This window comes from Streptopelia decaocto (genome assembly GCF_964273445.1).
Source record: "Streptopelia decaocto genome assembly, chromosome: 1".
Lineage (NCBI taxonomy): Eukaryota > Metazoa > Chordata > Aves > Columbiformes > Columbidae > Streptopelia > Streptopelia decaocto.
The window spans coordinates 139,709,711-139,737,677 of NC_138663.1; the positions used below are offsets into that span (position 1 = coordinate 139,709,711).

The 27,967-nt window shown below is 44.9% G+C and overlaps 1 protein-coding gene across 4 annotated transcripts; it reads left to right on the forward strand.

Moving 5' to 3' along the window:
- The first annotated feature begins 974 nt into the window (after positions 1 to 974).
- Positions 975 to 27,889, forward strand: SLC19A2 (solute carrier family 19 member 2). 4 transcript variants are annotated; one of them, XM_082043396.1, is made up of 7 exons: positions 975 to 1,251; positions 1,342 to 1,947; positions 4,985 to 5,216; positions 10,076 to 10,268; positions 11,132 to 11,273; positions 11,496 to 11,664; positions 21,154 to 21,285. In XM_082043396.1, exons 1-6 carry the CDS (start codon positions 1,069 to 1,071, stop codon positions 11,619 to 11,621), a joined length of 1,482 nt encoding a protein of 493 aa, XP_081899522.1. In that variant the 5' UTR covers positions 975 to 1,068; the 3' UTR covers positions 11,622 to 11,664; positions 21,154 to 21,285. The 4 variants fall into 4 exon arrangements, with proteins under 4 accessions (XP_081899522.1, XP_081899521.1, XP_081899519.1 ...); XM_082043395.1 differs by lacking the exon at positions 21,154 to 21,285 and having other exon boundaries at positions 11,496 to 13,988; XM_082043393.1 differs by lacking the exons at positions 975 to 1,251; positions 1,342 to 1,947; positions 4,985 to 5,216; positions 10,076 to 10,268; positions 11,132 to 11,273 and adding exons at positions 21,831 to 22,805; positions 25,106 to 25,252; positions 25,899 to 26,053; positions 26,574 to 27,889 and having other exon boundaries at positions 11,524 to 11,664; positions 21,154 to 21,314.
- Positions 27,890 to 27,967: the final 78 nt, after the last annotated feature.

Sequence of the window (27,967 nt, forward strand, 5' to 3'; positions counted from 1 at the left end):
CCTGGCCCCTGGTGTGAACCTTCTATGGTATCAGCCAATTTTGAGAACAAACTGTAGGTATAGAGTAGGAAGCCCTAGCAGCATTAACAATGTGGTGGAAATAGAAAGAGCGGACCACAGGGAAAAGCAAAGCAGGTAGATAAAAAGTAAGTGTGGGATAGATTGAGTAGCAGAATGGCAAGTAGTTTAAAGAAGGATTGGCAAAGCTTTAAGAACAGTAGTCATGGGCAAAGCTATAGATAATTACTTTGGATGTAATGGCTTTATTTTCTCCAGTTGTCTAACTTTTCTCCTGGCTGGACAACAAGGTTCAACTTTTATGAAACTACTGAAGTGGTTCCAGCCCTTATCTTGCTGAAGGGTGAAGTGTAGCAGAGGTCAGCAGCTGAGTGCATTTGGGCAAAGCAAAGAACAAGCACAGCACAGCAGGTAGAGGATCTCTCTGTCGAGACGGTTTCAGTAAAGGCTTGTGCCTGACCCTCAGGGCAAGGGGAAGATGGGGAATTCTGGGGAAACAGTGGCCTGTGTGTGGGGATGCCAGCAGCGACCAGAGCTCTGCCTCACTGCACCACGTGTTCCTTCTGCATGAAGGCAGGACGGGCAGGGCGCCTTGCCCTCCGCGGTCTCCGTGTATCCTAACTCATAAAACACACTGTTCCTTCCTCTGAGGGCCCTCCCGCCTACGCCATTCCCGTAAAGCAAGCAGCGCTCAACATCACGAGCGGCCCCCGTTTCCAGATGCCCCCCGCCGGCAGCCCCTACACCGCCCCCCCACCCCGGCGCACATGTGCTCCTCTCCCGCCACAGCCTTCCCGCCCCCCGCTCCCCATTGGCCAGCTTTGCCGGCAGGAGACGGCCGTGCCCAATCAGAGGGCAGCACTCAGCCCCGCCTCCCGCACGTCGGCGAATGATCTTTTAAGAGCAAGGCCGCGGGCCGCCGGCTGGAGGTGCCTTTTGGGAGGCGGCGGCGGGAGGTGACCCGGGACTGGCCCGGGACTGGCCCGCGGCCGCCACCCCCCACCGGCCCGGCCGGCCCCGGGAGCGCGTCCGGCCCGGCCCCTGCCCGGCATGGCGGGGCTGCGGGGGGGCCGGCCGGCGCGGCGCTCGGCCCGGGCTGGCGGCGGCGGGTGCTGCTGGGCACTGCCCACGGGGCTGCTGTGCGCCTACGGCTTCTTCTGCAGCGTGCGGCCCTCGGAGCCATTCCTCACGCGGTACCTACTGGAGCCGCACAAAAACCTCTCCGAGACGCAGGTACCGCGGCCCGGTGTGTCTGTATTTGCGTTTTCCTCACAATACGCAGGGGCTGGGGCTTAACACCGTCGTTTCTTTTTTTCTCCGTAGGTCTTCAACGAGATTTACCCTGTATGGACTTACTCCTACCTGGCACTGCTGTTCCCGGTGTTCCTGGCCACAGACTACTTGCGGTACAAGCCCGTGGTCCTGCTGCAGGGCCTGAGCCTCATCGTCACCTGGTTCATGCTGCTGTATGCCCAGGGGCTGCGGGCTGTCCAGTTCCTTGAGTTCTTTTACGGGATCGGGACTGCCACTGACATCGCCTATTACTCATACATCTACAGTGTCGTTGATATCAACCTGTACCAGAAGGTCACCAGCTACTGCCGGAGTGCCACCCTGGTGGGCTACACAGTGGGCTCAGTGTCCGGGCAGGTCCTTGTGTCTGTGGCAGGATGGTCCCTTTTCAGCCTGAACGTTATCTCCTTAACCAGCATCTCCGTTGCCTTTGGCACGGCGTGGTTCCTGCCGATGCCGCAGAAAAGCCTTTTCTTTCACCACGTCTCAAGTCAGGAGCTCGGTTGGGAAATGAAGGTCATGGACTGTAAAAATGGATCAGCTGTCCAAGATCATCCCAACGTGCAGAAGGCACCCGGCTGGGAGGATGAGACAAAAGTTCCCTTAAATGGAGAGGGTCATTCAGCAGAGAAACAGGTGAGTTGTGCCATGGGTTTACATAAATAGAAGATGCAGTACCGATGTGATTTGCATACCTGTATGTGTATATATGTATGCGTGCATATATATAGATATAGGTACACAGCAGCAGAGTTGTAATATCTAATAGCAAAAAAGTATCCCTTTGCTTATCTAACTTCCTTATTTATGGCACAGGAAAATTAATTCCCAGCTTCCTTTTGTTGATCAAATGTGGTAGTCTGCTCATTAGTTTTTCTGAAGTTGTTCTGCATGTCTCACAAAGCTGTGATGAAGATTCTCCGGGTGTCAAACTACTGTTCAACAGTACAAAGCAAGCAATATCTCTGAGGCACTTAAAAATTGTGTATCTCTCCAAATTCTGTGTGTGTTTCTGGATGCACCCTGTGACTTGCAGAAAAGAGGCAATTCTTCCTGCACTTGGCATTTTTGAAAACCCTTGTTACTTACAACTGTTGTGCAAGTTGTGCAGTAATAAGCTGTGCAGTAATTGGGTTTTCTTTTATGATCCTGGAAGGAAACTGCAGTAGTCCTTGAGAGTACTTAGAGACTGACATAGATTAATTATTGTGGGACAGAACATGGCTAAACCACAAAAACACCTTTGCATAGTAACAGCTTAATGCAGCCCACGAGAGTGCCGGAGTAGTGCCCCAGCTTGTGGCTTTGGTGGACTAAAACCTCTAACAAAGTCGCGTGTATGGAAACAGGCATGCAGGTGCCCTTGTTCAGCATTGGGATGTGTTTGGTCCCGTGGGGTGACGAGTGGGCAGCCTCCAGTGTTGAGGTCCCACGCGAGCGTGCAGCTGCAGGCTGGGCAGGTCTGTGCTGCACTGCAGTGGGACAGTGTGGGGGTGTGAGGGGATTTCGGGCCCTGGGAAGAGTTCAGCCTTGCTCCTCGGTCCGGAGGAGGCTGTGCTCGTTCTGAGAACAAGCCAGAAAGTGAGTGTGGCTTTTGGTTTAGTCAGCTAATGGGTATTTCAGGTAGCAAGTAGGCCCCTGTTAGCTGGGTTGGGGGAGGCAGCACCCAGGGCCACTTTCAGCTTCCTCTGGGTACAGCGGGGAATTAAAGGTATTAACATTCCAGGGACCTAATCCTGCCCCATCCAGCACAGTCCTGTGTGAGCAAAAGTATTTTTAACTATGTTATACTTGCATACTGAAGGTTATTTAAGACAGATTCTCTGCCAATAATGACTAAGGCATTAATATTGCTTATGCGTCCCATCTTGCTCCCATTCTGCGAGAGCCAGGGTGGTTCCAAATTAATGGTGAAAATTTTAAAAAAATGAGCAAGTACACTTGCATAACTATTCAGAGTTCAGTTATACCAGGTGCTAAGAGCTGAAAGGCATTGGAGTGTGATGATAGTCCTTCTTACTAAGGTAACAGCGACTATATTTAGCAAACAAATGAATGGCTGTAGGAATAATTGTACTGAAAAAGCACTGCCAGGTGGTGGGAGGATGGATGGGTCTTTCTGGCTTATCAGGACATGCTTGGGCTGGATGTGCCAAAGCGTTTTTCACAGCACATATGGCAGTTCACTTCCTTGGTTCTCCTGTCCCTAAATTTGAGCTTTGTGTGAAACCTTCTGTGTGGTAGTTACATTGCTAAAGTTGCCTTGCTTCAAGCTGCTCTCTTCCCAAGTTGTTCTGCTGGGCTTCAGAGGTGTGACGCTTTGAGGGGTGGAAAAAAATAGAATTTGAGACAGTTAGGCTATGGTCTTTTGAATGTTTTAGTAGAAATGCCTTAAAATAGGTTTTATTGCTCATGGAGAATAGTTTTTCCAAGGTACACACTGCACGGTTTCCCCAGGGGAAGGGCATACTGCCAAGGGCCCAGAGTTGCTGCTGCCTGGAAAGTGCTGTGTAACTGGACGTGCAGTGGCCCAAAGTGCAACAGCTCAGTCCTGTGACCTTGCTGTATGTTTCCCTACAGGGAATCCAAGCTCAAGGGGGGCAGAGGTGCTGGGTGGGCCTCGGGGGCTCTGCCCAGTCTCATGTGAAGTAACCGCTGCTCTGACTTACACAAGAAGGGTCTCACCTGTCTACAAAAACTCTGTGTGTGCAGACAGAGCTGCTAATTGTATTTGCTGCAAAGTAAAGATACACTGATTTCCTCTGCTGCTGTTGGCATAAAGTGGTTTGGAACAGGACTGTAACAGCCTATATAGATAAAATGCAATGTTCATTTGTTGTCATCTCCTGTTGCTGGAAATTATCCATTTTCAAAGTTTTTTTCAAACCTCTTCATGGGTCTGCCCGCTTTTGTGGTTTTTCTAGAAAAATTTGGAGGGGAAAGTTTCATTTTTATCTCATGGCATTTGTCAGAGCACTTGTATATACAGGAGCTGCTGTTTGTGATGAAGTGTGCGGTGGAAGGAGCTTCCATTTATCTTCAGATCCCCAGGCAACATCTCTCACATTCAGAGCCTTGGCAAATATTAACAGGGGTAGAGAACGGTGTAATGAGATTGCTGCTTTGAATATTTATAATCCCTGAATGCTACTACTAAAAAAGCCCTACTTATTTGTGGGGAATAAAGTACTCCTCTGGTGGCTCTCATGTTCTTTGTGCTACTGGATTTGATTGAGTTTGGACCAGGACTTATCAAAAGTGTCAGTGATGTTTTGCCTTTATGATTTGAATGACTGGCTTCTGATCCTGTCTGGTCAAAGTGGATATAGTGTCCTGTTCTCCCGTCTCTTTTCTATGGTACCCTTCAGTTGCTCACGTAGTATCTCTAACAACTAGCAGTTTCTGCTCTCTGTGTGAGAAAGCCAGAGGTTGAGAGGGTGCCTGGGACTGAGCCCTTTTTCTGCATGTAAGGGGACAGCCCTGGTTAGGGCATAGGCCCACTGCTGGGACTGTGGCATGGGGAAGCTTTTCATCCATTACTCTGTGGGGGTTTGTGCCCAAGAGGGCTACTGTCACTCACCGGTAATCAGACCACTTGAAAGGGGTGGCTTTGTGGAGCAGTGTCAAGTATTTATAAAGGAAGACTAACATTTCTCTCACCTTCCATCTCCAGTCTATGCAAGAACAGAAAGTCGACATCGTAAAGGTGCTCAAAGATCTCTGGCGGGATCTCCTACAGTGCTACTCCTCCCAGACATTGCTCTGCTGGTCGGTGTGGTGGGCACTGTCCACCTGCGGCTACTTCCAGGTCATCAACTACGCTCAGGGCCTGTGGGAGATGGTGCTGCCCTCTCATAGCACAGAGATCTACAACGGTGCCGTGGAGGCGGCCTCGACGCTGCTGGGTAAGCTGCTGGTATTGCTCCTGCTCTGCTGTGAGAAACACCTCATGTCTCTCAAGGTCACCGGAGCATGGTTTGGAAGGGTCTTGTGTTCTCCAAGCATGCAGGAAAGGCAACGCTGGCATTTGGGATGAGTCTTCCCTGACGTGTGTGGGTACAGCATTCAGTGTTGAATTGGTTGCTGCACGCAAGCCTGATTCTTGTATGTAGGTGTTTAAAAGGAGCCTCCCAAGTCAGTCTTCATTCTGAAATATTTGGCAGGAGGCTCCAGACCTGTGGGTGCCTGTGTGCTTTTGGCTGCCACTATTGCAGTGAGGTTATGCTTGTTTCAACTGCTCAAAGTCAAGCTAAGGGTCCTATGGCTTTAATACATTTTTTTTCCCTCTGGCAGCACAGGGCACACATGATGGTTTCCTGTACACATGCAATGAGCCACATTTAGTCATTTCAGCACTGTTAAGCAGAAAAGCTATTAAGATGAAAGAAGTTGCTTGACTTGAAAGGGCCAGGTAGGTTAGTCAAAACAAACATTTGTTTATTCATTTTCTTAATACTGCTCCATTACCAGAACTAGGACAATACCTTTTTAATATAGCTAACATACCCCTGCAGAGGCTTTCTAGGTGTTGCTGCAGTATGTTGCTTTTCTTTGATGGAGTCATCATTCCACCATCTGCTGTAGACATCACCTCCTTGGGGGCAAAAGAACCCAAGCTACACAAACAAGGATGGCTTAGTACTTTCCTGGGCCTGCTTAGCTTCCTCTTGGAGTTCAGTGGGAAGCCATGGCTGGTTTCTAGTTCTAAAAGCTTGCCTACCACCCATTGTCAGTTGGGTTTGAAACTGTTTACAACTTGATTCTGAAGGCTTTGGCTAGTAAACTGCCTTTTGTGTGCTAAACAGCATGCAGTCATCCACTGTTCCTCCATTCCAGCACCATGCTGTGGCTCTTATTTCCTGTTTGATTTGGCTTCCTCTGCTGTCCCTCCTTGGTCCCAGGAAGGAGAGGAATCAGTATCAAGGGCAAGAAGACCCACAGCATGGCTAAATGAGGGCAGATTTAAAAAAAAAAACCAAAACATGGAGTATTCTTCAAACCTTATTATAAACATCTTTCATATTAAGGTCCTTTTTTTTAAAGGCCTGTGAAGAATGGACCTATTGGAAGAAAAGGTGGTTGGCACTAAACTCTTGCAAAACTGAAGTTTTTGGTTTCCCATTTTGATCCTCTGGTATAATTTTTATAAATGGTTGAATGATTTTGGGTGATGATTTTGAGAGCAAATTATCATCTGTCCCTGAACGAAATCAATTCTGGTTGACACAGATTCATTGCTTTGAACAGGTAATAATTTCAAATAAAAGCTTGAAGTGTATAACAAGACTGGAAGGGACCTGTTTAGGATAAGCATCCAGTGATCTGACTTCCCAAGCCCTATTGCAAATGCTCTAACTTCTTCTGTTTTCCAGTTTGAATTTGTTAAAGAGCAGTTTATATATCTCTGACTTTATGTCAAGGCTGTATTTTAGCACAAAATTGTCTCCTTCTGGCCTATCTGTAGGTACCTGTTCTTTGCTCTGAGCCAAAGAAGCCAAGCTTTTCTAGTTGTTCTTTGGTAAAGTTAAGCTCTTTGTTCACTCTGTCATCTTACTAGTCCCTCTTTGTACCAAACCTGGTCTGAGTTGCATTCTTTTGTAAGATGGGTGACCAGAGCTATACTTGGCTTTATTCAGTGAGGCCACAGACTTGTAGAAGAACATTAACACTCTGTACTTTTCTCCCTATACTAGAAATACTTTGCCTGGTACATCCCAAATCTGATGTGCCATTTTTTATGGCTCTCAGTCATTCTGCGCTGTTATGAGCAGTGTTCAGCAACGTTCATGTAAGATGCTGTTGCCATCCCTGTCTGTACTTCTGCTGCCCTGCAGAAGGGTTGGAGTAGAGCATGGTGACTCATGTGGCTGCCAGTTTCCTGTCCTAGGCAGGATAAATAGAATTATAGAATCATTTTGGTTGGGAAAGATCTTTAAGATGAAGTCCAACTGTTAACCTAACACTAGCAAGTCCACCACTAAAGCATATTCCCTAAGAACCTCCTCTGCACATCTTTTAAACAGCTCCAGGGATGGTGAGTCCACCACTTCCCTGGGCAGCCTGTTCTACTGTTTCACAACCCTTTCTGTGAATAATTTTTTCCTCATATCCAATCTGAACCTTCCCTGGTGCAATTTGAGGCCATTTCCTCTTGTCCTGTCACTTGCTACTTGGGAGAAGAGACCAACACCCTCCATGCTACAACCTCCTTTCAGGTAGCTGTAGACAGCGATAAGGTCTCCCCTCAGCCTCCTTTTCTCCAGGCTAAACAGCCCCAGCTCTCTCAGCTGCTCCTCAAGTCTGATGAGCTCCAGACCCTTCACCAGCTTTGTCCTTCTCTGAACTCTCTCCAGCACCTCAATGTCTTTCTTGTAGTGAGGGGCCCAAATCTGAACACAGGATTTGAGGTGCAGCCAATTCTTTATCCATCAAAGAGTACACCCATCCAGGCCGTGAGCTGCCAGCTTCTCCAGGAGAATGCTGTGGGATGCAGTATCAAAGGCTTTACTGAAGTCTAGGTAGACAACATCCAGAGCCTTTCCCTTATACATTAAGTGGGTCACCTTGTCATAGAAGGAGATCAGGTTGGTCAAGCAGGACCTGCCTTTCATAAACCCATGCTGACTGAGCCTGATTGCTTGGTTGTCCCATACTTGCTGTGTGATGGCACTCAGGATGATCTGCTCCATAATCTTCCCTGGCACCAAGTTCAGACTGACAGGCCTGTAATTCCCCACATCCTCCTTCTGGCCCTTTTTGTAGACGGACATCACATTTGCCAACTTCCAGTCAACTGGGACCTCCCCGGTTAGCCAGGACTGCTGATAGATGACTGAAAGTGGCTTGATGATCACCTCTGCCAGCTCCCTCAGCACCCTGAATGGATCCCATCTGGCCCCATAGACTTGTTTTGTCCAAGTGGTGTAGCACGTCACCAACAGTTTCCCCTTCGATTATTGGGGCTTCATTCTGCTCTCTGTCCCTGCTTTCTGGCTCAGGGGGCTGGGTACATGGAGCACAACTGGTCTACTATTAAAGACTGAGGCAAAGAGGCATTTACTACCCCAGCCTTTTCCTTGCTCTCTGTTACTATGTCCCTCCCTGTATCCACTAAACAATGGGGGTACTCCTTAGCCCTTCTTTTGTTGCTAATGTATTTATAGAAACATTTTTTGTTGCCCTTTACAGCAGCAGCTGGATTAATTTCTGGTTGGGCTATGACCCTTCTAATTTTCTTCCTGCACAAATTCATGGTATCCTTGTAGTCCTCCTAGTATTCTTTCTAGTGAGGTCAACTGACTGTTAAGCTGCATCCTTGCACCTTCTGGTGAATGTGTCAATCCTTTATCAGATTGGGATGTGAAACCACTGAGGCAGCTGTAGGTGTCTAATTGGAGGACACGGATTGTATATATTTTTATAATTAGGTGTCTGGCTGATATAACCTTGAGACATGGGGGGAGTACAAATTCATGAGTTGCTACAAAATACACAGGGAGAGAGATATTGAGTATTGGTTCCCAGATGTCAGAATTGCTGAGACAGTAGAAAGAAAGCTCTATGATATAGCTGCTTCTTACATTGCAAGGTTTTGCTACTGGGGAATCCAGACTGTCAAAGAGCAAAATGTCAGTCAGGTAGTGTCACAACAGGCACCAGAAAGAAGAATTTAGAAGGGGGAAATTAATTCCTTTCCCTTGATATAGCTACCTTCTTCACTAGTCTGCAAGATTGATGTGAGGTCTGACATGGTTGCAGTCTTGTACACACTGAGGGTACATAAGGAGCCTTCATGCGCTTGAAGGATTTCTAAGCTAGCAGGCCAGCTAAGGGCTACAAAGAGCTTAGATGCTGCACTGTAGCACTTCTGTACAGTGCTCAAATGCTGAATACAATCCTGGTTTTCAGAGATCTCCAGTAAATCTCACTTTGTCAGTATGCTGTTTGTCTAGTTTGCTGTGTACAGCAGCATCGTTATGCTGTTGATTGCTATTTGGCTTGTTTGCAGAACAGGGCCTACTTCAAATGGGAATATTCTTTTAATGTAATATGCATTTGGGCTTCTCAGCAGTTACAGCTGTGACAGTGCATGAAACACACCTTGTCTACTTTTTGAGTTGCATGAAATATCACACACTTTCTATCTTGTGATCTGTATTCTCTCCCCATCCCCCTCTTTATAAAATCCAGCAGGGGTTACAAACCTGTTCTGGTTGTGAAGGATTGTTCTTGCACAATCAACAGTGTGTGATTGCAGCTTGTGATTAGGCTGCATCCCAGGAGATGTGGATTTGGACTCCTGCTTTAATGCTTTACAGCCCAGCATGAAGATGACAGTAAATGTGGGTTTTTCTGCGTCCTGGGAGAGAGCTCCAACAGATGTGTATCAAAGTGGATAGTGCCTCCTCCCACCCACCTCCCCTAAAGCACCACAAAGTAACTAGCTGAGTACTTTTGAGAACCAGGATTTGCATTTCTCTGTAGCCCAGCTGACAACACTGGATCTGAGTCCTGGGCTGTTGTGCTTCAGAAGCCAGGGAGGACACTTCAGAGGCAGTTTTCTCCTGTAAAAAAAAGTTAATGGGAGTTTACAGCAGGTTACCAGGTGAGGAAGAGGTCAGGAAGGAGACCTGCTAAGGTGTCCACATTAGTGTCCTCCACTTCAGTTGTGTTTGGCTGTTAGGGGCTGTAGAGCTCCTAATACGCAGTCTCCAAATTGCTCTAATTGCAGTTACTAACAGTTATGCTTTCCTTCCCCTCACAGGAGCTGTTGCAGTCTTTGTTGTGGGTCACATAAAAACGTCCTGGGCAATGTGGGGTGAAGTGGCACTTGCCCTGTTCTCCTTTCTTATTGCTGCTGCTGTATATATCATGGACACTGTTCGTAACATCTGGGTGTGCTACGCATCGTATGTTGTCTTCAGAATTATCTACATGCTGCTAATCACCATAGCAACGTGAGTATCTCTCAGGGTTACAGCTGTTGTGAAAACTACATATTTTCCTGGTAACTAGAGTCTTGCCTACCAGGAACCTGGAAATCTGTTGCAAGGGTTTGTGTTGTGATTCAGTTTGGAAACTGAGGCACAGAGATATATTTCACTGGCAACCTGCCCAAGCGTTAAAGTCTTATGACATTAAAGTGACTATTTCTAAATATTGGAAATCCAGGGGACTGTTTTTCACAAACATGGCTGGAGTGGAATGTCAGCTGATGTGGAGAGGACAATCCTTTGCTTATGTTGTAGGGTCAACTTTCCCTAACTTGTAGGGGAGAAAACTTCTTCGGTATTATTTGTCACTTTAGGGAGGAAAACACAGCTGTTGTTGATCTACATGTACGTAACCACTACAAGATAGCTCAAGCACAATATGAGGGGAGGTGCTGGAACTGGTAACTGCAAGAGGAGTTCTGGTCGGAAGGATGTGGGAGGTTATGGACCATGCTGCAGGAGGCTGATGCTTTGAGATTGCCAACAGCTCTCTGGGATCAGAGCATTGCTCTGTCTTGTCTGTGTGACAAGGCCCTTTAGGTGCATAGGACAGGAGTGCTGCTTCAGTAAAACTGAGACCCACAGAGCTCCCAAAGCTTTCGTTTAGCCTTTTAGATGTCTGTGGGTAGCCTCTATGCTAGTCTGTCATGATCCTATTTAGAGAAATACATGGTCAGTGTGAGGTAATTTCAGCTGTGGAAAATACTGGACCAGTCTGTGTAACTCTTCAGATTGCATAGTCTTCTTGTCCAGAGGTGTTCCTCCTATTCTTGCATTTCTCTGATTTTTGCTTGTCCTTATATTTCTGGTCACTCCTTTCTTTCCAGGTTCCAGATCGCTACAAATCTCAGTGTGGAGCGGTACGCCCTGGTGTTTGGAGTCAACACTTTCATTGCCTTAGCACTTCAGACTCTGCTCACTTTGATTGTTGTGGATGCCAGTGGGCTTGGGTTGGACATCTTCACCCAGGTATGATAGACTCTCTCAACTTTACTGATGGGAGGAAGGAAGGTAAATTGAGGTATAAAGCTTCTCAGCTACCTGGTTTTGAGTCAAGGGTTTGCTGACAGAGACATAATCACTGATTTCTGAAATTTTAGAAGTGGAAGGGAGCTCATGTGTTAACCTTGTTACAAACTTGGTAACTGCTCGATTTAACCACTTTTTTATTTTCTTTCCCCTTCTCTGCAGTTCATGATCTATGCCTCTTACTTTGCGGCCATCTCACTGGTGTTCTTGGGCAGTGGCATATACAGTATAATTAGAGCTTACAGAAGACAAGAACAGAGGCAAAGCAGATCTCCTGAAAGCCAGTAGTGCACCAAGTGAAGACTCTGCGTGGCTACATACGAAGATATAGGTCTGGTTTTTTTATATCTGCCTTTTCTTCCCAAGGCGGGTCACCTTAATGGTATTTGATCCATATTTATACTATATTAGTAGCACATTTTAGAAGGTAAATGTATTAGCTCTTACATGAGTAAGAACAAATATCTTCTTTCTAAAATGCCTTTTGTTCTTCTGTTGCATATATGGGATGTGCAGCAAAGAACAGTAAGTTTTCTCTGAGAATTAAAGCCTTGAGAGGTTTTTAGTTTAAGGCTGTGCATCTGGAGGCTGCCATTGAAAAGGCATCTTCATGATTGCCTAATCAACCACTACCCTCTGTCACTGAGGTGCTGCTGCAGGGCAGAAGTGAGGGCACACTATGGACCTCTCTATGGAGACCCCCAGGCCTGGCACAGGAGGTGACCATAGGCCCGTGCTCTGCACTGTGGCTCTCCTGTGCCTGCCCAGTGATGCTGGATGCTCCAGTTTGGGATGTTTCTGTGTACGCATGTGCTTCCTTGAGCTGCTTGTGCTGCTTCTGCTGTTCCTGTCTGTTCCCCCTGCTGCAAGAGTTTTATCATAGCTGATCAGGGTGCATCCCCAAAAACTGGGGTGACTTGTGACACTGATGAACTGACTATCAGCGGTGTGACTTGTGCCGTGAAGGCTTGTGCCCAAGGGCCTGTAGGGATGGAGAGGAAGCTTAGTGGGAGTTCAAGTAGACAAAATGCTAAGCTGAGGGTCCCTTGAACATCATTGCCTTTGCCCTTTAGGACTGCAGATTCCTGTGATTGCAGGAGTTGCTGCTGGGGGCTGGGCTATTTCAGTAGGATGGTGGATGTTAGTATAGCACTGAGAAGGAAGGTGACTTGCAGGATTTTAAGCTATTCTCTGTAACCTTGGAGACTCATGACTGCAATGACTAAATGGACACCTTCAGTTATGGTAGTTAGCAGGATGAATGCCTGAGACTTTGAAAAATGCTAATTTCTGGTCTGTCATTTTTTTTCCCCCCTGTTTTAAAATGCCTTTACATTTCTGGTGGGTCTCTGCCCACTAGTTCTACCTCTTCTTTCCACCTAAGCAGGACAACGAATGTTTGGGGTGGGCAGTTTTTATTTTTTCCAGTCTAAGCAATTTTGGACTTGCCTCATAACTGTTTTTTAAAAGTAATTTAGTCTTTCAAAATTGCTTCAGCACTGGAAAGGAGTTGCACAGGGTTGTCCTGGGCTTGGGCACCTGGATACTAAAGCACCACAAGTGGCACAGCAGGAGATATCTGTAGAGTATACTGTGGTCAATGCCTTTGCACTGTTGCTGTGCAGGTTGTGATGAGTTTAAGTGTACAGGAGGACTGGCAAGGGAGAAGAGGCGATGCAGCATGCTTCTCTGTGTGCTGGTTAGTGCTGCTGCCAGTCAGAGCCTGAAGCAGCAGCTTTGGTTCACTGCTTGCTTTTAGTGCCATGGAGAGAGAGTTGGCAGCATCGAGGTTGGGCAGGCCTCTCTCCCCTGGCTGGGGCAGCTACAGCCTTTCTCATTGTTTCTGTGAGCCTCCGCCTTTACCATGCAAGGTGAATGCTAAATGTGTTTGGGATGTGCTGCCTGGGGAGCACTGCCAGGCTGACTCCTCAGGGGAATACATTCCCCAAAAACTTCCCTGTGTTTGCAGCCTGCCTCCTAAAACATCCCCCTAAACACCGGGCCTCAGCTCTACTGGCATTTGCACAGGTAAACATAACTGCCTTATCCTGAAATGAAAACTTGAAGCTACCCATGTACATATTCCTTTCTTTACTGTTTTTTGTTTGTTTTTTAAAAAAAAAAAAAAAAATCAGAAGCCATGAACTGCTAGCTGACAAGCTGTCCTGAGAAAGAGATAGTAGCTACATATCCTGTCCTTTGGGTTCCTTGGCCTGATGGCATTTGCAGCAAGGCAGCAGGAGTAGGTGTTCAGCACTCGTGTCTAGTGACTGAAAGAAGCAGCTCAATTTTAATCATGTTTTTCATACAGAGTACAAATCTTTGGGGAACAACCCAGTTATTTAAGAGTCAAATATTAACTAAGGAATTACAGCAATAACAAGTATTTTTCTACCAAAGTAATGAAATTGTGGCAACTGTGATGGAGACGCATGGTACACTGTGTACATCTTCAGGGCCATTAATGTATGGAAGCCACACCTGGATGTAGTTCAGGTTCCTATGCTGTGCCATTGCTGTGGTGATGAGGTGACTGTAGAGCCTGACTGGAGCTGTATGCAGAGTTACTGATGCCTGTGAAATTCTGTAAACGTGTTAACATTGGTTTCTAATTGAATAGCTATTTTTGGTAAATAAAGATACTGAGTTATCCTGTGTGGCCAGTGTTTGTTTTGTGTTTTTGATACCTTGCTAATCTACAGCACTACTACTGCAGGTTGTTTTGAGCATCTTTGTTACAGAGAGGGGAAAAAATACAGGACAAAACATGCCAGAAGAAACAAATCTTCAATAAGCTGACAGTTGTTGGCTAGTTTGTGTAGGTTTGCAGAACTCTCTGCAAGTGTCTTGCATTGAGGATCCTTAATTGCTGAGCAGTTAAAAAATGTCACTCTAGTTCCAGTGCAGACTGGTCCAGTGAGGGAAAATATCACTCACTGGTGCAGGAAAACCCTGGTCAGGATGCATCAGTCTCACTGAGGCTGACTAAGGGAAAGCAGGTGTAGGTTTGCCATGCAGGAGGACCTTTCTGTTTACATCAACCTATTTACAAAATTGAGGCCCTAAGGAAGAAAACCTGTGAACTACCCATCCTGGCACACCCACACTTGACTGCTTTGGAAAGTTCTCTCTATCTTGTGCTTCTAAAGAAGCCTTGTACCTGACAGTACAGGCTGGGCTGGAGGGGAAAGTGCTCTCTGAATATCTGATGCCAGTTTGATGTAGTTTGGTTTGGGTAGTAGCTCAACAAGCCTTCTGCATAATGCCAAAAACAAGAGAAAATGGATGGTCTGGGGGAAGGGAGATCTAGGGGAAAAATGCTGTTCTTACAAGCAACGCCTTGAGAGCTTTATTGCTGAGGCAGGAAGGACTGTCAGCATGTTAGGCTTGCTCTGAATTTCATTCATCTGCCTTTTCTGGCTGAATACAGGAGTGAGCTGTGCAGGGATGCCAGCCTGAGCTTCTTGACAGTGCAGGACTTTAAAATCTCTACTCGCATAGGGCAGGAAGGCAACTAGTAGCTCCTATAGGTACAGCATTACCCTCTAAGGTGGACTCAAGTGTTTCACATCTCTGGTGCTGGTGAAAGGTGTTGTGACAAGAACCCTGAGGCTTCTCTTGCCTGTGTACCGAGTGTGAATGGTAGCAATCCTCCTTGCTCCTCTCATTGCATCCTGCCACACCAAGGAGAGCTGAGAGAGCTGAAAAGGGACACCCAGCTACAGTCAAGGAGCTGAATTCCTGCATTAGCCGCACAGCACATGGGGTTTGATGTAGATTAGATAAATACTGCTTGTGGCTGGGGCTGCAGCTGTTTCTTTGTTCCACTTGATGCCGGGAGCTGCTGGAGGTGGGTGTTGCCGCTGAATCTATGTCCTGCACCAGGCTTGCTGTGATATTGGTAAGACATGGCATAGCTCCTGGGCTTTAGGGTCACTGTTAGGGGGAGAGGCCAGGGCTTGTTCTGTCCAAAAGGTGGGGACCAGTAAGAGCTGCCAGAGGCTGCTGTTCCAAGAACAGCACTCACTGCTGTCCCCCCAGTCTAGCACTAGCTGTGACAGCCCACCATGGTATGGCAGGGCTATATTCAACCATGCTGTGGCTGTGTGCATGTGTGAAACAAGTTGGCTGCTCTGGCAGTGCTCATGGGGAAAGGGAAGGGCTCTACATGGAAGTGATTACCTTTTTTTCCTCTATCGGTGTGATCGCAGCCAAGTACTGGGAAGGAAAGAGGGACTGTGGTTATGGAAGGGGCATGAGATTGAGAGCTGTGGACCCTGATCCCAGTGACTCTTGACAGTGTCAGCTGTTTCCTATACAACATATAAAGGGTGTTAAGGTACCTGTTTAACATTGCTCTGGAGTTGTTATGCAGCCTTTGTCAAACATACTTGCTTTGCATAAATCAGTGCTCCCTACACATGGTGTCTGATCACATTAGTAACACAGAAAAGAGCAACCAACATGTCAGGGCCTGTCCTTGGAGCCCTGCGTTTCCACTGTGTTTTTTCATGACTGTGTTCCATAGCTCCTTCATGGATGGGAGCATATGAAAACCTAAATTTAATTACATATGGGTTAATGAATACATGCATGAATTTAGGTTGACCTTAAGATATCATTAAATTATCATTATCAAGCATCGCAGCTTGACCTTCCAGCAATGGGATCTAATCCTCATTTTACCATCTCATGGACTTGTAATTATTTGAATAAAGCATTTCTTGTGAATGAAAAGGGTAGTTCTGATGTGTAAGATGAAGATTGTCTTACGATAAAAGTAGAGCATAAAGCTTTGATTTTGTGGCTAGATCTCTTTGTTTTAGTCTGCTATGAACTTATCAAAGCCACCTGTCTGTGAAGTGTGGAAAATCAGAAGTTCAATGTATTGTCTTCAAGCACAGGATAAGTGCATGACCCTGGGTGAGGTCAGTGGTTGAAGTTTTTCCAGGTACAGCAGGAACCATTGCCAAGCATGTACCTGAGTGCTATCTCAGCTAAATATCATGGAGCCCTTCCAACCCACCAAAAACAGTGTCAAACCCCATTTCACTTTCTGGCTGTACGGTGTAGGATTAGCAGAAACCTTGAGGCTGTGAAGCCCAGCCTCCTCCTCTGATGTGTGGCCTATGACAGATGTCTTCAGAGACCTCCTGAGCACCACCTTGAAGGGGTTTAGCTTTCTGCCGTGTGTTTGAATGAAAGGGTAACTCTACCTGCATTATTCTGAGACTTATCAACAAGCAGGCTAAGTCTATTTATGGCTGTTTTCTGCCCATATTTTCTTTCATTAGTATTAACCCTTTTGTGCGAGGGTTGTGCTGCCCTCTGAGGTGTGCAGCCTTCTTGTGCATTTGTAGACCGTCGCCTTTTGCTTTGCTGGGCCACTGTATTCAAAACCAGAGGCCATGGCTGTGTTTGGGCCAGTGTGATGGGTGCCTTGTCAGTGTTGCCAGCTGCGGCTGCACCCATGTGCTGGCAAGGGGGCTAAGGAGGATCATATGCCAAACTGTGGCACTGGGAGGCACCACTCAATGCTGCATGAAGTGGTGGAGTCACCATCCCTGGAGGTGTTAAAAAGGCGTTTAGATGAGGTTCTTAGGGACATGGTTTAGTGCTAGAGTTGGGTTATGATTGGACTTGATGATCCTGAGGGTCTCTTCCAACCAAAATGATTCTAAGATTCCATGGCCCTTGGTCACCCCAGAGGGCAGCCAGCAGCGTTGGTTGCCTCCCATTGCCAGGAGCTGCCTTCACTGGGCTGAGGGGACCATGGAGGCATGTTGCTTGGTGGGAGCTTTATATCTTGGTCTTGCACTGGTGCTGCAGGTGGGAGTTGAGGCCGCAACATGAGCCGACATTTGGAAATGGTTTATAATTTTTTTTCTAACAGGCAACTTTATCTGCTTCCCCTTGAACTACACTTAGCAGGGTCAAGCCAGCGGCTTTCTCTGCTAACTGGTGGCAACACCAGCGACTACGTTTATCCCAATACTTTCAGAAGTTATCAACATGTTCAGCCAGCTGCTCACACACCACGGTTGCTTCTGTGAGGCCGGGCAGCACAGCCCTGCCCTCTGCAAGGCCCTGAGGGGCTGCAGCCATGGCAGCCCCCGCCTAGAGCCACCACAGACAGTGTCTTGCAGAAGCGCCTCCGCCCCATGGTCAGCCATCTGCATGCTCTGTGGTGGGTCTGGTGGTAACATGGCTTGTTATGGGACTGCTGATCACGGGGGCACAGCATCCACGGCCTGCAGGGCTCTTTGGTCCTCCACAGAGGAGGCTGTGGTGTCCCACCTACCCCCCCAGCCCTGCCGCTGAGCCTGCTCCATGCCCAGGAGGGAACTCAGCGTGGCTTTTGGTGGCTTTTTTTTCCAGAACGAAGTTAATTTAGGGTGTTTGCCTGTTGTGTGTGTGTCTTTTTGTTTGTTTCTTTGGTGTTTTTTGTGTGTGTGTTTTTGTTGTTTTGTTTGTTTGATTGTAGTTCTTTTTGTACTTCAAAGTAATAGGAGCAATGTCTGATTAATGCAGAAAGGTGCCTCTTCGGAGATGCGACGCTGTATTTATTAACAAAAGCTCAAATTTTGACACCGCTAGCTTTTGGTGTGATCAGGTTGCTCATCGCCAGCCGGAGCATGAATAATACAACACAAAACCTGCCGACGCTCAGGCTCCTCCCTAGCAGGTGCATAATTCAACAGATTCGGAAGGCTTTTCTCTGGGCGGGGAAAGCCGCCTGCCGCACTGCTGCCTCTCTCCTGGGCGCTGGCGGCGGTTGGCCCCCGCCACCCCGTGTTCTGCTTCGCTTTAATTTCCGAGCGTTCAATGAAATTGTGCGCGCAAAGGGTAAGGAAAGCGCCTCCTCTCCACGGCCCCTCGGACCTGAAAATGGAGGACAAAGCCGGGCTGGGGGGGGGAGACGCGGCGCGGAGGCCCGTCTCCATGGCAACGGGGCGGGGCCGCCTCACGAGCGCGCTCGTGTCCGCAGCCGCCTTGGCACCGGCGGCAGAGGAGAAGGTGCGGGCGGGGCGGGGGCAGTTTGGTCCTCGGGGGCCACCATCGGCGGTGACCGTTGCCGCAGGAAGGTGAGCGGGAGGGGCGGGCCCCGCTGTTGCCGTGGTAACGCCGCCGGGCGCACCGGCGGGGCGGGCGGGGCTTCGGCGGGCGGTGCCACCGGCACCTCGTCCCCCCGGACCGGGGGAGCAGCAGCACGGACCTGGGTGAGCGGGGTGTCCGAGGCAAGCGGGGCCGGCTCCCGCGGGGAGCTGGTAGGGCCGGCGAGAGGAACGGCGGCCGCACCTGCCGGCTTGGCCTGGGGGCGGCCCAGTCGCCAGAGGCCGCCGCCAGCCCGCACACGGCCGGCCTGAGTGCGGGGCGGGCCGGTGAGGGGCCGCCTCGCCGGCTCGGGGTGTTGGTGGTGATCGCGGGGAGGCGTTGCCAGGCGTTGCGGCGGGGAGCGTCGTTTGCCGAGGTTCGTGAGCAGAAGGTGCCCGCGCTGAAATGCGGAGCCGGGCGGTGCTGCTCCCGCCGCCGGGCTGGACGTTCCCCGGCGTGACATTGCTGGGTTGGGGTTTGTGAATCTGCATGTGTGGACGTTTTGGTACAAAGGGGCAAAATAACAAAATCCAGTCACAGTATCTCTCTTCTTGTTGTGCCCGTGCCTGGATATAACCAGGTAGGGGTGTTATTAAGCTGTGCAGAACAATTCAATCATGGCATATCCCCACTAATTGGAACAGCAGATGAGAATGATGGCTTGACATTTTCTGAATGTTTTTGTCCGTGTTAAAGCTGAAGCACTTTAATCTTTACTCCATAAGACTCTAAGTAGAATAGAAGCTGATTCAGGATTTAGGAAACAAGGTCGTTAAACTGAAATTGTCTCTTCAGCCATGACTATGTTACAACAGAAGAGGCTGATTTCTATGCTGCTGCCCTTTGTTATATGTCATAAATAAACTGAACAGTTTTCAACATTTCTGTTAAGCGCCAGAGACTGACATGAGCATGTTTTGTCAAAGGCACAGTTCAGCTTTGTAGCTTTTGCATCCACTTACCATAATGATGAAGACATTAAAGAGAAATTGGCCTTTTGTGTGGAATGTGTACTAGAGCAAAATAATTTCTTTAGGAACCCAGGTACATGTCACACCCAAACCAAGGATATTTTTGAATGAAGGGGCGTTGCCAAGCAAAAGGGATTACATGTCACATGAGAAGAGGTGCATGAAAAACATAATGGAAATAGGATGTGGAAAGCCAAGGCAACAGTCTGAACAAATTTGAAAATTTAATCTGAGAAGTCTAGAGTGATTCTTGTGGCAAGTGGTGGCTAAAAATAAGTGAATTAGGAGAAAAAAAATATCAGATTTTCTTGAACGAAATATGGATCAAACAAAAAACCCAGTTTTTATAAAGTTTGTATACAAACAAGTTTGCAACAAAAGTGCCCAGCTTTATTACCATTCTTTCCTTTTAAACAAACCTTGACTAAATTTTGAGGTCTAAAAGAGCAGTGCTCTTGTCGAACATGCAGTCTTGCTGTTCCAGGGCCATCTAGACTCAGAGCTCTTACATCCCATATTGTGTTGCCATATGCTAATGCTGTTATTGGAATCTTGTAGTATGTTTTGAATGACATAGATTTGTCCTACTAGAGAGACACTCAGAAGTGGCGCTCGCCAGCCTACAGCACAAAGTGCAAAGAGAATAGGAATGTTGAATAATCAACATTTCCTTAATTTATGTTCCTTTTGTAAACAGTAATAAATGAATTAGGAAAGCAATGATGAGTGGCTAAAGCTGTAAACAGTGCAGAATCGGGTGTCTAGGCTGATGTGTGTCTCCACGTGTCTTCAGATGGAGACAGATGCCTTCAATGGAGTGAGCTGAGCTGAGGAGTGCAGGCAGTCAGCCTGGACCGCCCAGCACTGGTATTTAAGCACTCCCTTAGGAACCATTGGTACCTGCGTGCCATGCAGTCCAATGATTGTTTAAAAAATTCAATCCTTATAGTGGCTTCTCTTTGGTTTCATTGTAAATATGACTATATCCAGCCTGATTAACTGCCTGCTGGGTATTTCCCATTATTGCTCTCCTCAGAAATTCAAACCAGAACTTAATCTTTTTCCCAGCAGTCTCAATTGGTGCCTGTGTGACTTTCTTTATTCCTAATACTAGTGAAGGTGACATGGTTTGAAAGCTAGCTGCTTGTAAATGTTTAGCCACTCTAGGAGAAGGTTCCTGTCAAGAGTCCAGTGAATGTCTTCTCATTTGGATGTGTCATTTATGGGAAGCTTTTTGGTAATTTGATCCACTGTAAGCCATAGCGTGGATCTTCTAGGACTTGTGTGTCCTACATCTTTGCAATGTAACTTCACCCAAATCAAGGTTTCTTTAAAGGAAAATGGGCCAGGCAGATATAAAACAGCAATGTAAAACACACCTGGGAGCAATGAAATCTGGAAGTACTTTTAATGAACATAAGCCAGTGTTCTCTTTGTTAAAGGATGAGACTAATACTTAAGAGACCATGAGTTCTAGTCTTAGCTCTGTCAGATATTCTCTGCAAGCCATTGAGTAAGTCACCTCATTTTGCTTTGACTCAAATCTTCCCCTGGTAGTTGGAGCGGGAAATGCCAAAACCATTAATGTTTATAAACCATTAGTGATCCTTAGTTCTGAGGTGCTGTGGCACTATCTAATGTGGTTGTATTGATACTGCTCACAAGATGGATGTGGGTGCCATGAGAGATATCCATGTTCTGTATTTGTGTGTCACTAGAGTTTTAAAACATTTTTTTCCCTCTCATTTTTATAGTATTGCTGTAACACATCAACAAAATGAGTGAAAAGGAAGACCAAGGAGATCCAGCAGATATGGTTGATTTAACAGAAAGTGGAGAATATGAGGATGACTTTGAAAAAGACCCCGAATGGCTAACTAGTGAAGAAGAAAAAGAAAATCTTGGTGAAAGAGAGGTATTTGTTAAATTAAATGCTAGTTGTCTTATTTAGAAGACAAAATTGAGTAATATTTGCAATCAGAAGCACAAAATTAAATATGGTTTGAAATGTGTAGGTATATTCACTGAATTTTGACAAGGAAGTTTGTTTGGAATTAATTATAGTGAAAAATAATTGAGTGAATTGGTTAGTTTTATTATAATTTCCTTAAAACAGAAAATTCAGTGTTTATTGAAAAGAATATTTTTGTTTCAATAGTACTTCTGGGTTCCTTTAACAGTGTGTGCAACACACGTTTGGGTTTTATGCTGTCAATGAATGCTTTACTATGCAAGCCATGGTTAGTTAAACTTTGTGCAGATATGACCATGAAGAGCTGTTAGCGCCAAAAAAAGCTATTAGTTATGACATGCACAATTTGACAGCCTGTTTAGAATTCAGGTAGTTAGTACTGCTCTTCTCTCTCGCTATTTCTTTTCTCTTTCTCTGATACTGTTCTTTGTTGGGACTAGTTTATTTTAATTTTTTTAGAATCCTGAAAAAAATGAAGAGGATACTGAAGCACAAATTGTTAAAATTGTGGACAAGTTTGAGCAAGACAATGAGGAAATGGAAGAAAATCCAGATCAGCTTTCACAGGCAGATGTAGATGCGAAAGTGAGATCCCCCAATGAAGAGAGTTCGGAATCCAGGTCTGATATTAAACAGAGGTACCATGTATCTGATACTGATAGTGAAAGCTCTATCCAGGAATCCAAGCTGGAAAACCAGCAGGAAGTGGATGAGGACGAAGATGAAGAAATAAAGCGTTACATCTTGGAAAAGATTGAAGAAGCCAACAAACTCCTGGAGAATCAGGCTCCTGTGAATCAGAACCGAGAACGGAAATTAAAATTTAAGGATAAGCTGGTGGATCTTGAAGTTCCTCCTCTAGAAGATGCTGAAGTTTGTAAAATTGACCTTGCAAGAGATGATGTTTCAAATAGGCTATCTCAGTTGCATATTTCTAATGAAATGGGACAGGAAAGCACATCACTTTCACCACGTGCTGGCAAGGATGAGGAAAAGATGGATGGTAAAATCCTAGTGGAAAAAGATGGGAAGTTCGAACTCTTAAGTTTACGTGATTTTGAAGGGCAGGGCTTTTTGCCCCCTATAAGTGTTTCTTTTACTGATATTGAAACTCAACATATGTCTCCAAAATCTTCACACTACAGTCCTTTTGACACTGTCTCTCGAATGAAGGAAGTACCTCCAGTAAGACCAGGAGCACATTCTTTTTCTCCTGGGCAAGAAGATTGTGTGAATTTCCCTAAGCCTCCATCTAACCCTAAGTGTCGTCCAAATTCTGCTGTCAATGCTGCAAGAGGTCTGGGAAGACAGAAGACTCCACAGAGAGTGCAGTCTGCAAATGTGCCCGTGAGAAGCTCCACTTACTGTCTTTCTCCCAGACAAAAAGAATTGCGGAAGCAGTTAGAACAAAGAAAAGAAAAACTGAGGAAAGAGGTAAAAATATAGAGGCAACAAATAGATCACAGTGACCGTCCTGTTCTGCTTCACAGAGACCACATGGTCAGGGCATTTACTCCGTTTTTCCATTATAAAAGGGGCAGCAATAATGATAATAGTAATAATGATAATCCTCTGGAATTTTTACAGAATGTCTCAAAACTGGTTTCCTTAAAAGACAAAAAAAACAAACCCACAGTGGCATAGGGTCATGCCTTGCTTACAGGAGAAATAAAGTAGTTGTTTAATATATCCTTCATAAATAGGCCTTCTTCTGCTATATTGTACTTACTGCTTTTGCTTATTGACTCTCCTTCTGCCTAGGTTCCATTACAGGCCCACTATTTACTGGAATGTAGCACGTGGTATCACATCTCCACAGATTACACTGCAATGCAGGATGTTAACCATAGTAATGCAGATGCATACCTGGGTGCTCATGAAGTATGTAACAGGCAATTATCATCTGGGAGAGTGTTCAGTCATAAAATAAGATTTACACAGGAGAATTGCAGAGAACTATGAACAAAGCAGAGTATGTTTAACATGTATGGAAGATACAGCTGACTTTAAAAGTGGGATGCCTTATTGCTTGTGTAAAATGCATGCAGGTGAAGTCACATTGACCAATAATATAACTGGATAATTTTTTTCTGTATAAGTTTTGCATCAGCGAGTATTGTAAGTTTTCCCAATGAGTTTGTTGCAAAGTAGGTTATTTCCTCCTTTTTCTGTTGGTGGATACTGCTTTTCCTTCTGATTTCGCTTTACCTGGGTGCTGTGCAGAGGACAAAAAAAATATATATTCCCAGTAGTGAGGCTGTTCTTCCTATACCTATAAAGGGCAGTAACTTAAAAGAAAAAAAAATATTAGAAAATCGAATCAGTATTTTAGTTATTACTTGGAAAAAAAAACCCTTTAAAATCTTTCTCAGCTCCTTAATCAGAAAAACAAATATTTCATGGAGAGTCATCCTCTGACAGCTGTAGCAGAAACTTCAGAAATCTTTACCAAAGATGTGTGTAGCTCTATAAAAAGAGCGTGGAAGCATCTACCATTTTTCTGTGCCATGATGTTCTAAGTAAGCTGGCTAAGTGGCTTCAAAGTTGCTTTCCACCCAGGGAAATAGGTCTAGCCTGCTTTATCTGAAAAGTTTGCTGACGCTTAGCTCAGTAATGAGGGGTAAGAGACGTAAAGAGTTACTGATGTGTCGTCTTTGTACACACAAGACTAGATCTCTTGATGCCACACTCTGCATATTTAATGTAAAAGGTAGTGTGGTGGAGGTAAGGAAGGTTATTTTCCTAACACTGTGTGGTAAATCTCTTCCCCTGTTGGCTGCCTTATGAAAAGGTAAGAATGCATTACCTTATTTCTTCATTCCTGAATGGAGTTCTTCCATTCTGTGATTTCACAGGCATGAAACATCTCTTGACATTACTGGAATCCATCTGCTTCATTTTGGTGGGGTTTCTTTCATTTCAGTAAATTACAAATTGTAAATTTGAAGGATAAAGATGTATGTAGGTGGGAGAAATGTCATCTCTTTGCAAGAAGTAATAGATTCCTCTGAGTGTTGAAAGGAATGGGGATTGTAGCTTTTGTGTCAAAGAGAATCAATACCTGGTAAAATGTTCTCATCAGCTTTCTGAAACATTGTTTGAAAACCTTTCTCCTTCTAGGTACTTCTTGTTAGCTAAAACATGATTAATAACTACAAAAACTTTCCTCAATTTTTTCTTTTCTCAATAATTTCCTTTGTAAACTTGGAAAAAAGTGTTAAGCTACTAATACTCTCTAAGTAAATACATTACAACTTTGTATCCAGAAAAAAAAAAATAAAATCCTTATTTAAAAGGGTAGTGCCTGCAGTCCATAGGTAGTTGAATATCCTTTAGGGTTTAGGCAACTCAAACCTGAGAATTGCATTGATTTTTAAAATGTATCAGTTTAAAGTGATTTTAAGCCAATCAGAGCTATTGTGCAGGCTTAATTTTCAAAGTCTTCACCTATTGCTACTGCAGTGTCTGAGTTGAGATGTATCATGGAAGTGGAGGTAATCACAGAAAGGGTTTGGCTGAGAGTATCTGAATGTAACATGAACAACAGAAGTGCTCAAACTTGTTTCTTCCTAGAAGCAGTATCAACTATGATGCAGTCTTTGAGTATTCCTGTTTCATCAGTACTTGTGTGTGTCTCTCACATAATTCAAAGGGCTTATTCATTGTCTACAAAGGCCTTTGCAGATTATAATTCTCTTAAAAACTAAGTTTATTCACTTTTCATTCCATTCAAGGAAGAAGAAAGGAAAAGAGAACAAGAAGAACAGAAGAAAAGAGAGAATGAGATGGTTTTCAAAGCTTGGTTACAGAAGAAGAAAGAACAAGTGCAAGAAGAAAGGCGAATTCGTCGTGCAAAGGAGCTAGAAGACTTGAACACCAAAGTAAGATCTCCCTGAAATAGGACTGAGATCTGTAGTGCTCTGGTTAGATAGGAAAACCAGCCTGCATTCTTAGCTAAGCATATGAAAAGTTACAGTGATAGGAAATGGTTTTGCTACATTGTTTTCAGTGAAGAGCTAGATTGACTTGCATGTTCAGGATTGTTCTGCGTGGCAGGGTGGTTTGCATTATAGAAGCTGCATGTATGAATATAGTAGCTCTAGTATGGCAGGAGACACAGGGATGCCCCTTTTTATCAGGAGAATGGCTTGATTGAACCCTGCAGTGTACAAACAGCCAAAAAATGCTTTCAAGTATGTTCCTTACCATCAGAACATGTTGGCAAGCAGTTAATGCACGTGACTTGCCTAAAACCTGAAGATTCAGATGCTCTGTTCTAAAGTACCTCTGCTTGCAGTGATGGCCTTGAAAACCTACAGTTAGAGTATTTTTTTAAACCTAGTGGTTTGAATGCTTGCTCATGTACATATTCCATGCTAGATTAGCATATGCTCTAATTTGCTTATAAAGTATGTTTTATGGATGGGAGATGCCAGCAGAGTTCAAAAAATTATTATAACATGATTAAAATAAAGGTCATTTAATGATAAGACTTGTGTATATATGTCTTTTTTTTTTTTTTAATAGGAGAGGAACAGGAATCCAGAAGAAGCCTTCAAGTTATGGCTTAAAAAAAAGCACCAAGAACACATGAGAGAAAAACAGATAGAAATGTTGAGACGCCAAGCTGAAGGAGCTGCTGTTTTTCCGAGAACAGAGGAATGCAACAGAGCCTTTAAAGAGTGAGTGCGGTCATTCCTAGGGAATCGTATTTGAAAATTTTGTAGTCCATCAGCTTAAGACTGTAGCCATTTTATGGTACGTCTTTACTGCTGTAGTCCTGTAGTTGTGAAATTATCAGAACCTGAGCTGAAATAGTGAATTGCTTCTGCTGAAAAAGGAAGATTCTTTTCCCTTCCTCCTTTTGCCTGCTCTGGACCTGGCTTGGGTTGATTCAGTTCATTTAACAAGCAGAAAGTTAATCCAATATTCCCCGCCCACCCATCTTGAGTCCATGAATCAAATCCTCTCAACAAAAGCAGGAAGGTTAAGATGCGTGCAGAAGCAGGAGAATAGGGATGGAAAAGTAGTACCTCCTGTGTTCAGGAGCAGCAGGCTTTTAGACTGGCTCAGCCACGATACCTAACTTTATCCTACAGGACAAGGTGACTAGTTATATGGGGGCAAATCTCCTTTGAGCAGGTGGAGTAAAACTTTGATTTGCAGCTGTCAGTACTTTTAGTCCTGTTTCTGTCTCCACAGATGGCTAAAAAGAAAGAGAGAAGAAAAAAGAGCGGAAGAACTAGCTGCTAAAGAGAGAGCAAGGCAACTTAGATTAGAAGCCAGAAGAGCAAAACAGCTGCAGAACATCTACTGTGTCAGTTCAGAGCCTAAATCCTTTTGCTTTACAGACTATTACAGTTGAAAGTTTGATGTAACCCCCGAGTTCTTGGTGTCAGCCTTCTTAATTTTTAAGGTTTGAGATTTTGCTCTTCACAGCTACTGATTTTTGTGGTGTTTTTAAAGCTTTCAAGCAAGTGTAACAATTCCCTTCACTGACAATGATTTTACTACCTATTTATTTATTTGTAATTTTGTTGAAAAGCCTGCTTTTCTGTATTACTCAGGGATCTTCTTGGTTTGACCAAATCTAAATGAGTATGAGATCTATATGCAGGGCTCCTGCCTTTAAAAGGCACTTTATACTCAACTCCACCATGAATTCCCGGATGCAGGCTATTGTATAAAATGTTGAATTTGAATGCTGTATTAATATTGCTGTTTGCTGCTGCTTGTGATAAAGACTATATAAGGTGTTACATTGTTGGAAAATGCTGTTTCTTGTACCACTTTCTGTTCATCTACTGACAAGCTGTTAATCCTGGCTAGACCAGACAACTCTTTTATTTTAGTTCAGGGAAAGTAGTTATTGGAAGGCTAACATGTATGTGAATGTGCGGTAGTTTCTGAAACTTATTTCTGTGAGTCATATTTAGTTGTTTTCTATTCCATGAAATTAAAAGGCTGAATGAATGATGACCTTTACCAATATCAAGGAAGCTGGATTCCTTGTATACATGTCCATGTTTACTAAATTTATTATAATAAATTACATCACTTCACCCAGCTAAATTGTGAACTCTTGTCAGAGAACATGCTGAGATCACTCATGAAATCAAAGTTAGTGGAAGATGATGAACATTCTGTCCAGCTACATATCCAACAGATTTCACAATCTGGCCTTGTTCTTCCATTTTTCCACATTCAAAATGTTTTATAGAAGTACTGTAGCAGAGAAAAGTGTAGTAGATGCACAGAAAGTTTGCCATTAGTATTTTTCTCATACCATTTTGAAGATAGTTACAAGCATATTGAGAGTACTTGTGTTTGACCAGAGGGTGTTGTGTCACAGCTTTTACCAGCATAGATAAAGGGGAGGGATACAAAATGAAAGTTTCACTTGATAATGTGAAACACAAGTAACAGGTATCTTCCTCCTTCCTGTACCTTCCCCTGATGGGAAGGGCAAGAAATGCTTCTTGTGTCTAGCAAGCAAATGCAGGGGAAAATTTCTAAAGGTTCATAGCATCTTCTTAATTTAGTAACCTATAAAGGAACCATTTCTTCAGACCTGTAGAGTGAAGGGCTTTACAGTT

Excerpts from the sequence above, each read along its gene's own strand:
- SLC19A2 (XM_082043393.1), top strand. The coding sequence starts at position 21,177 with ATGAGTGAAAAGGAAGACCAAGGAGATCCAGCAGATATGGTTGATTTA. Across the intron at positions 25,253-25,898 it reads TAGAAGACTTGAACACCAAA|GAGAGGAACAGGAATCCAGA; the intron begins GTAAGATCTCCC and ends TTTTTTTAATAG. Across the intron at positions 26,054-26,573 it reads TGCAACAGAGCCTTTAAAGA|ATGGCTAAAAAGAAAGAGAG; the intron begins GTGAGTGCGGTC and ends CTGTCTCCACAG.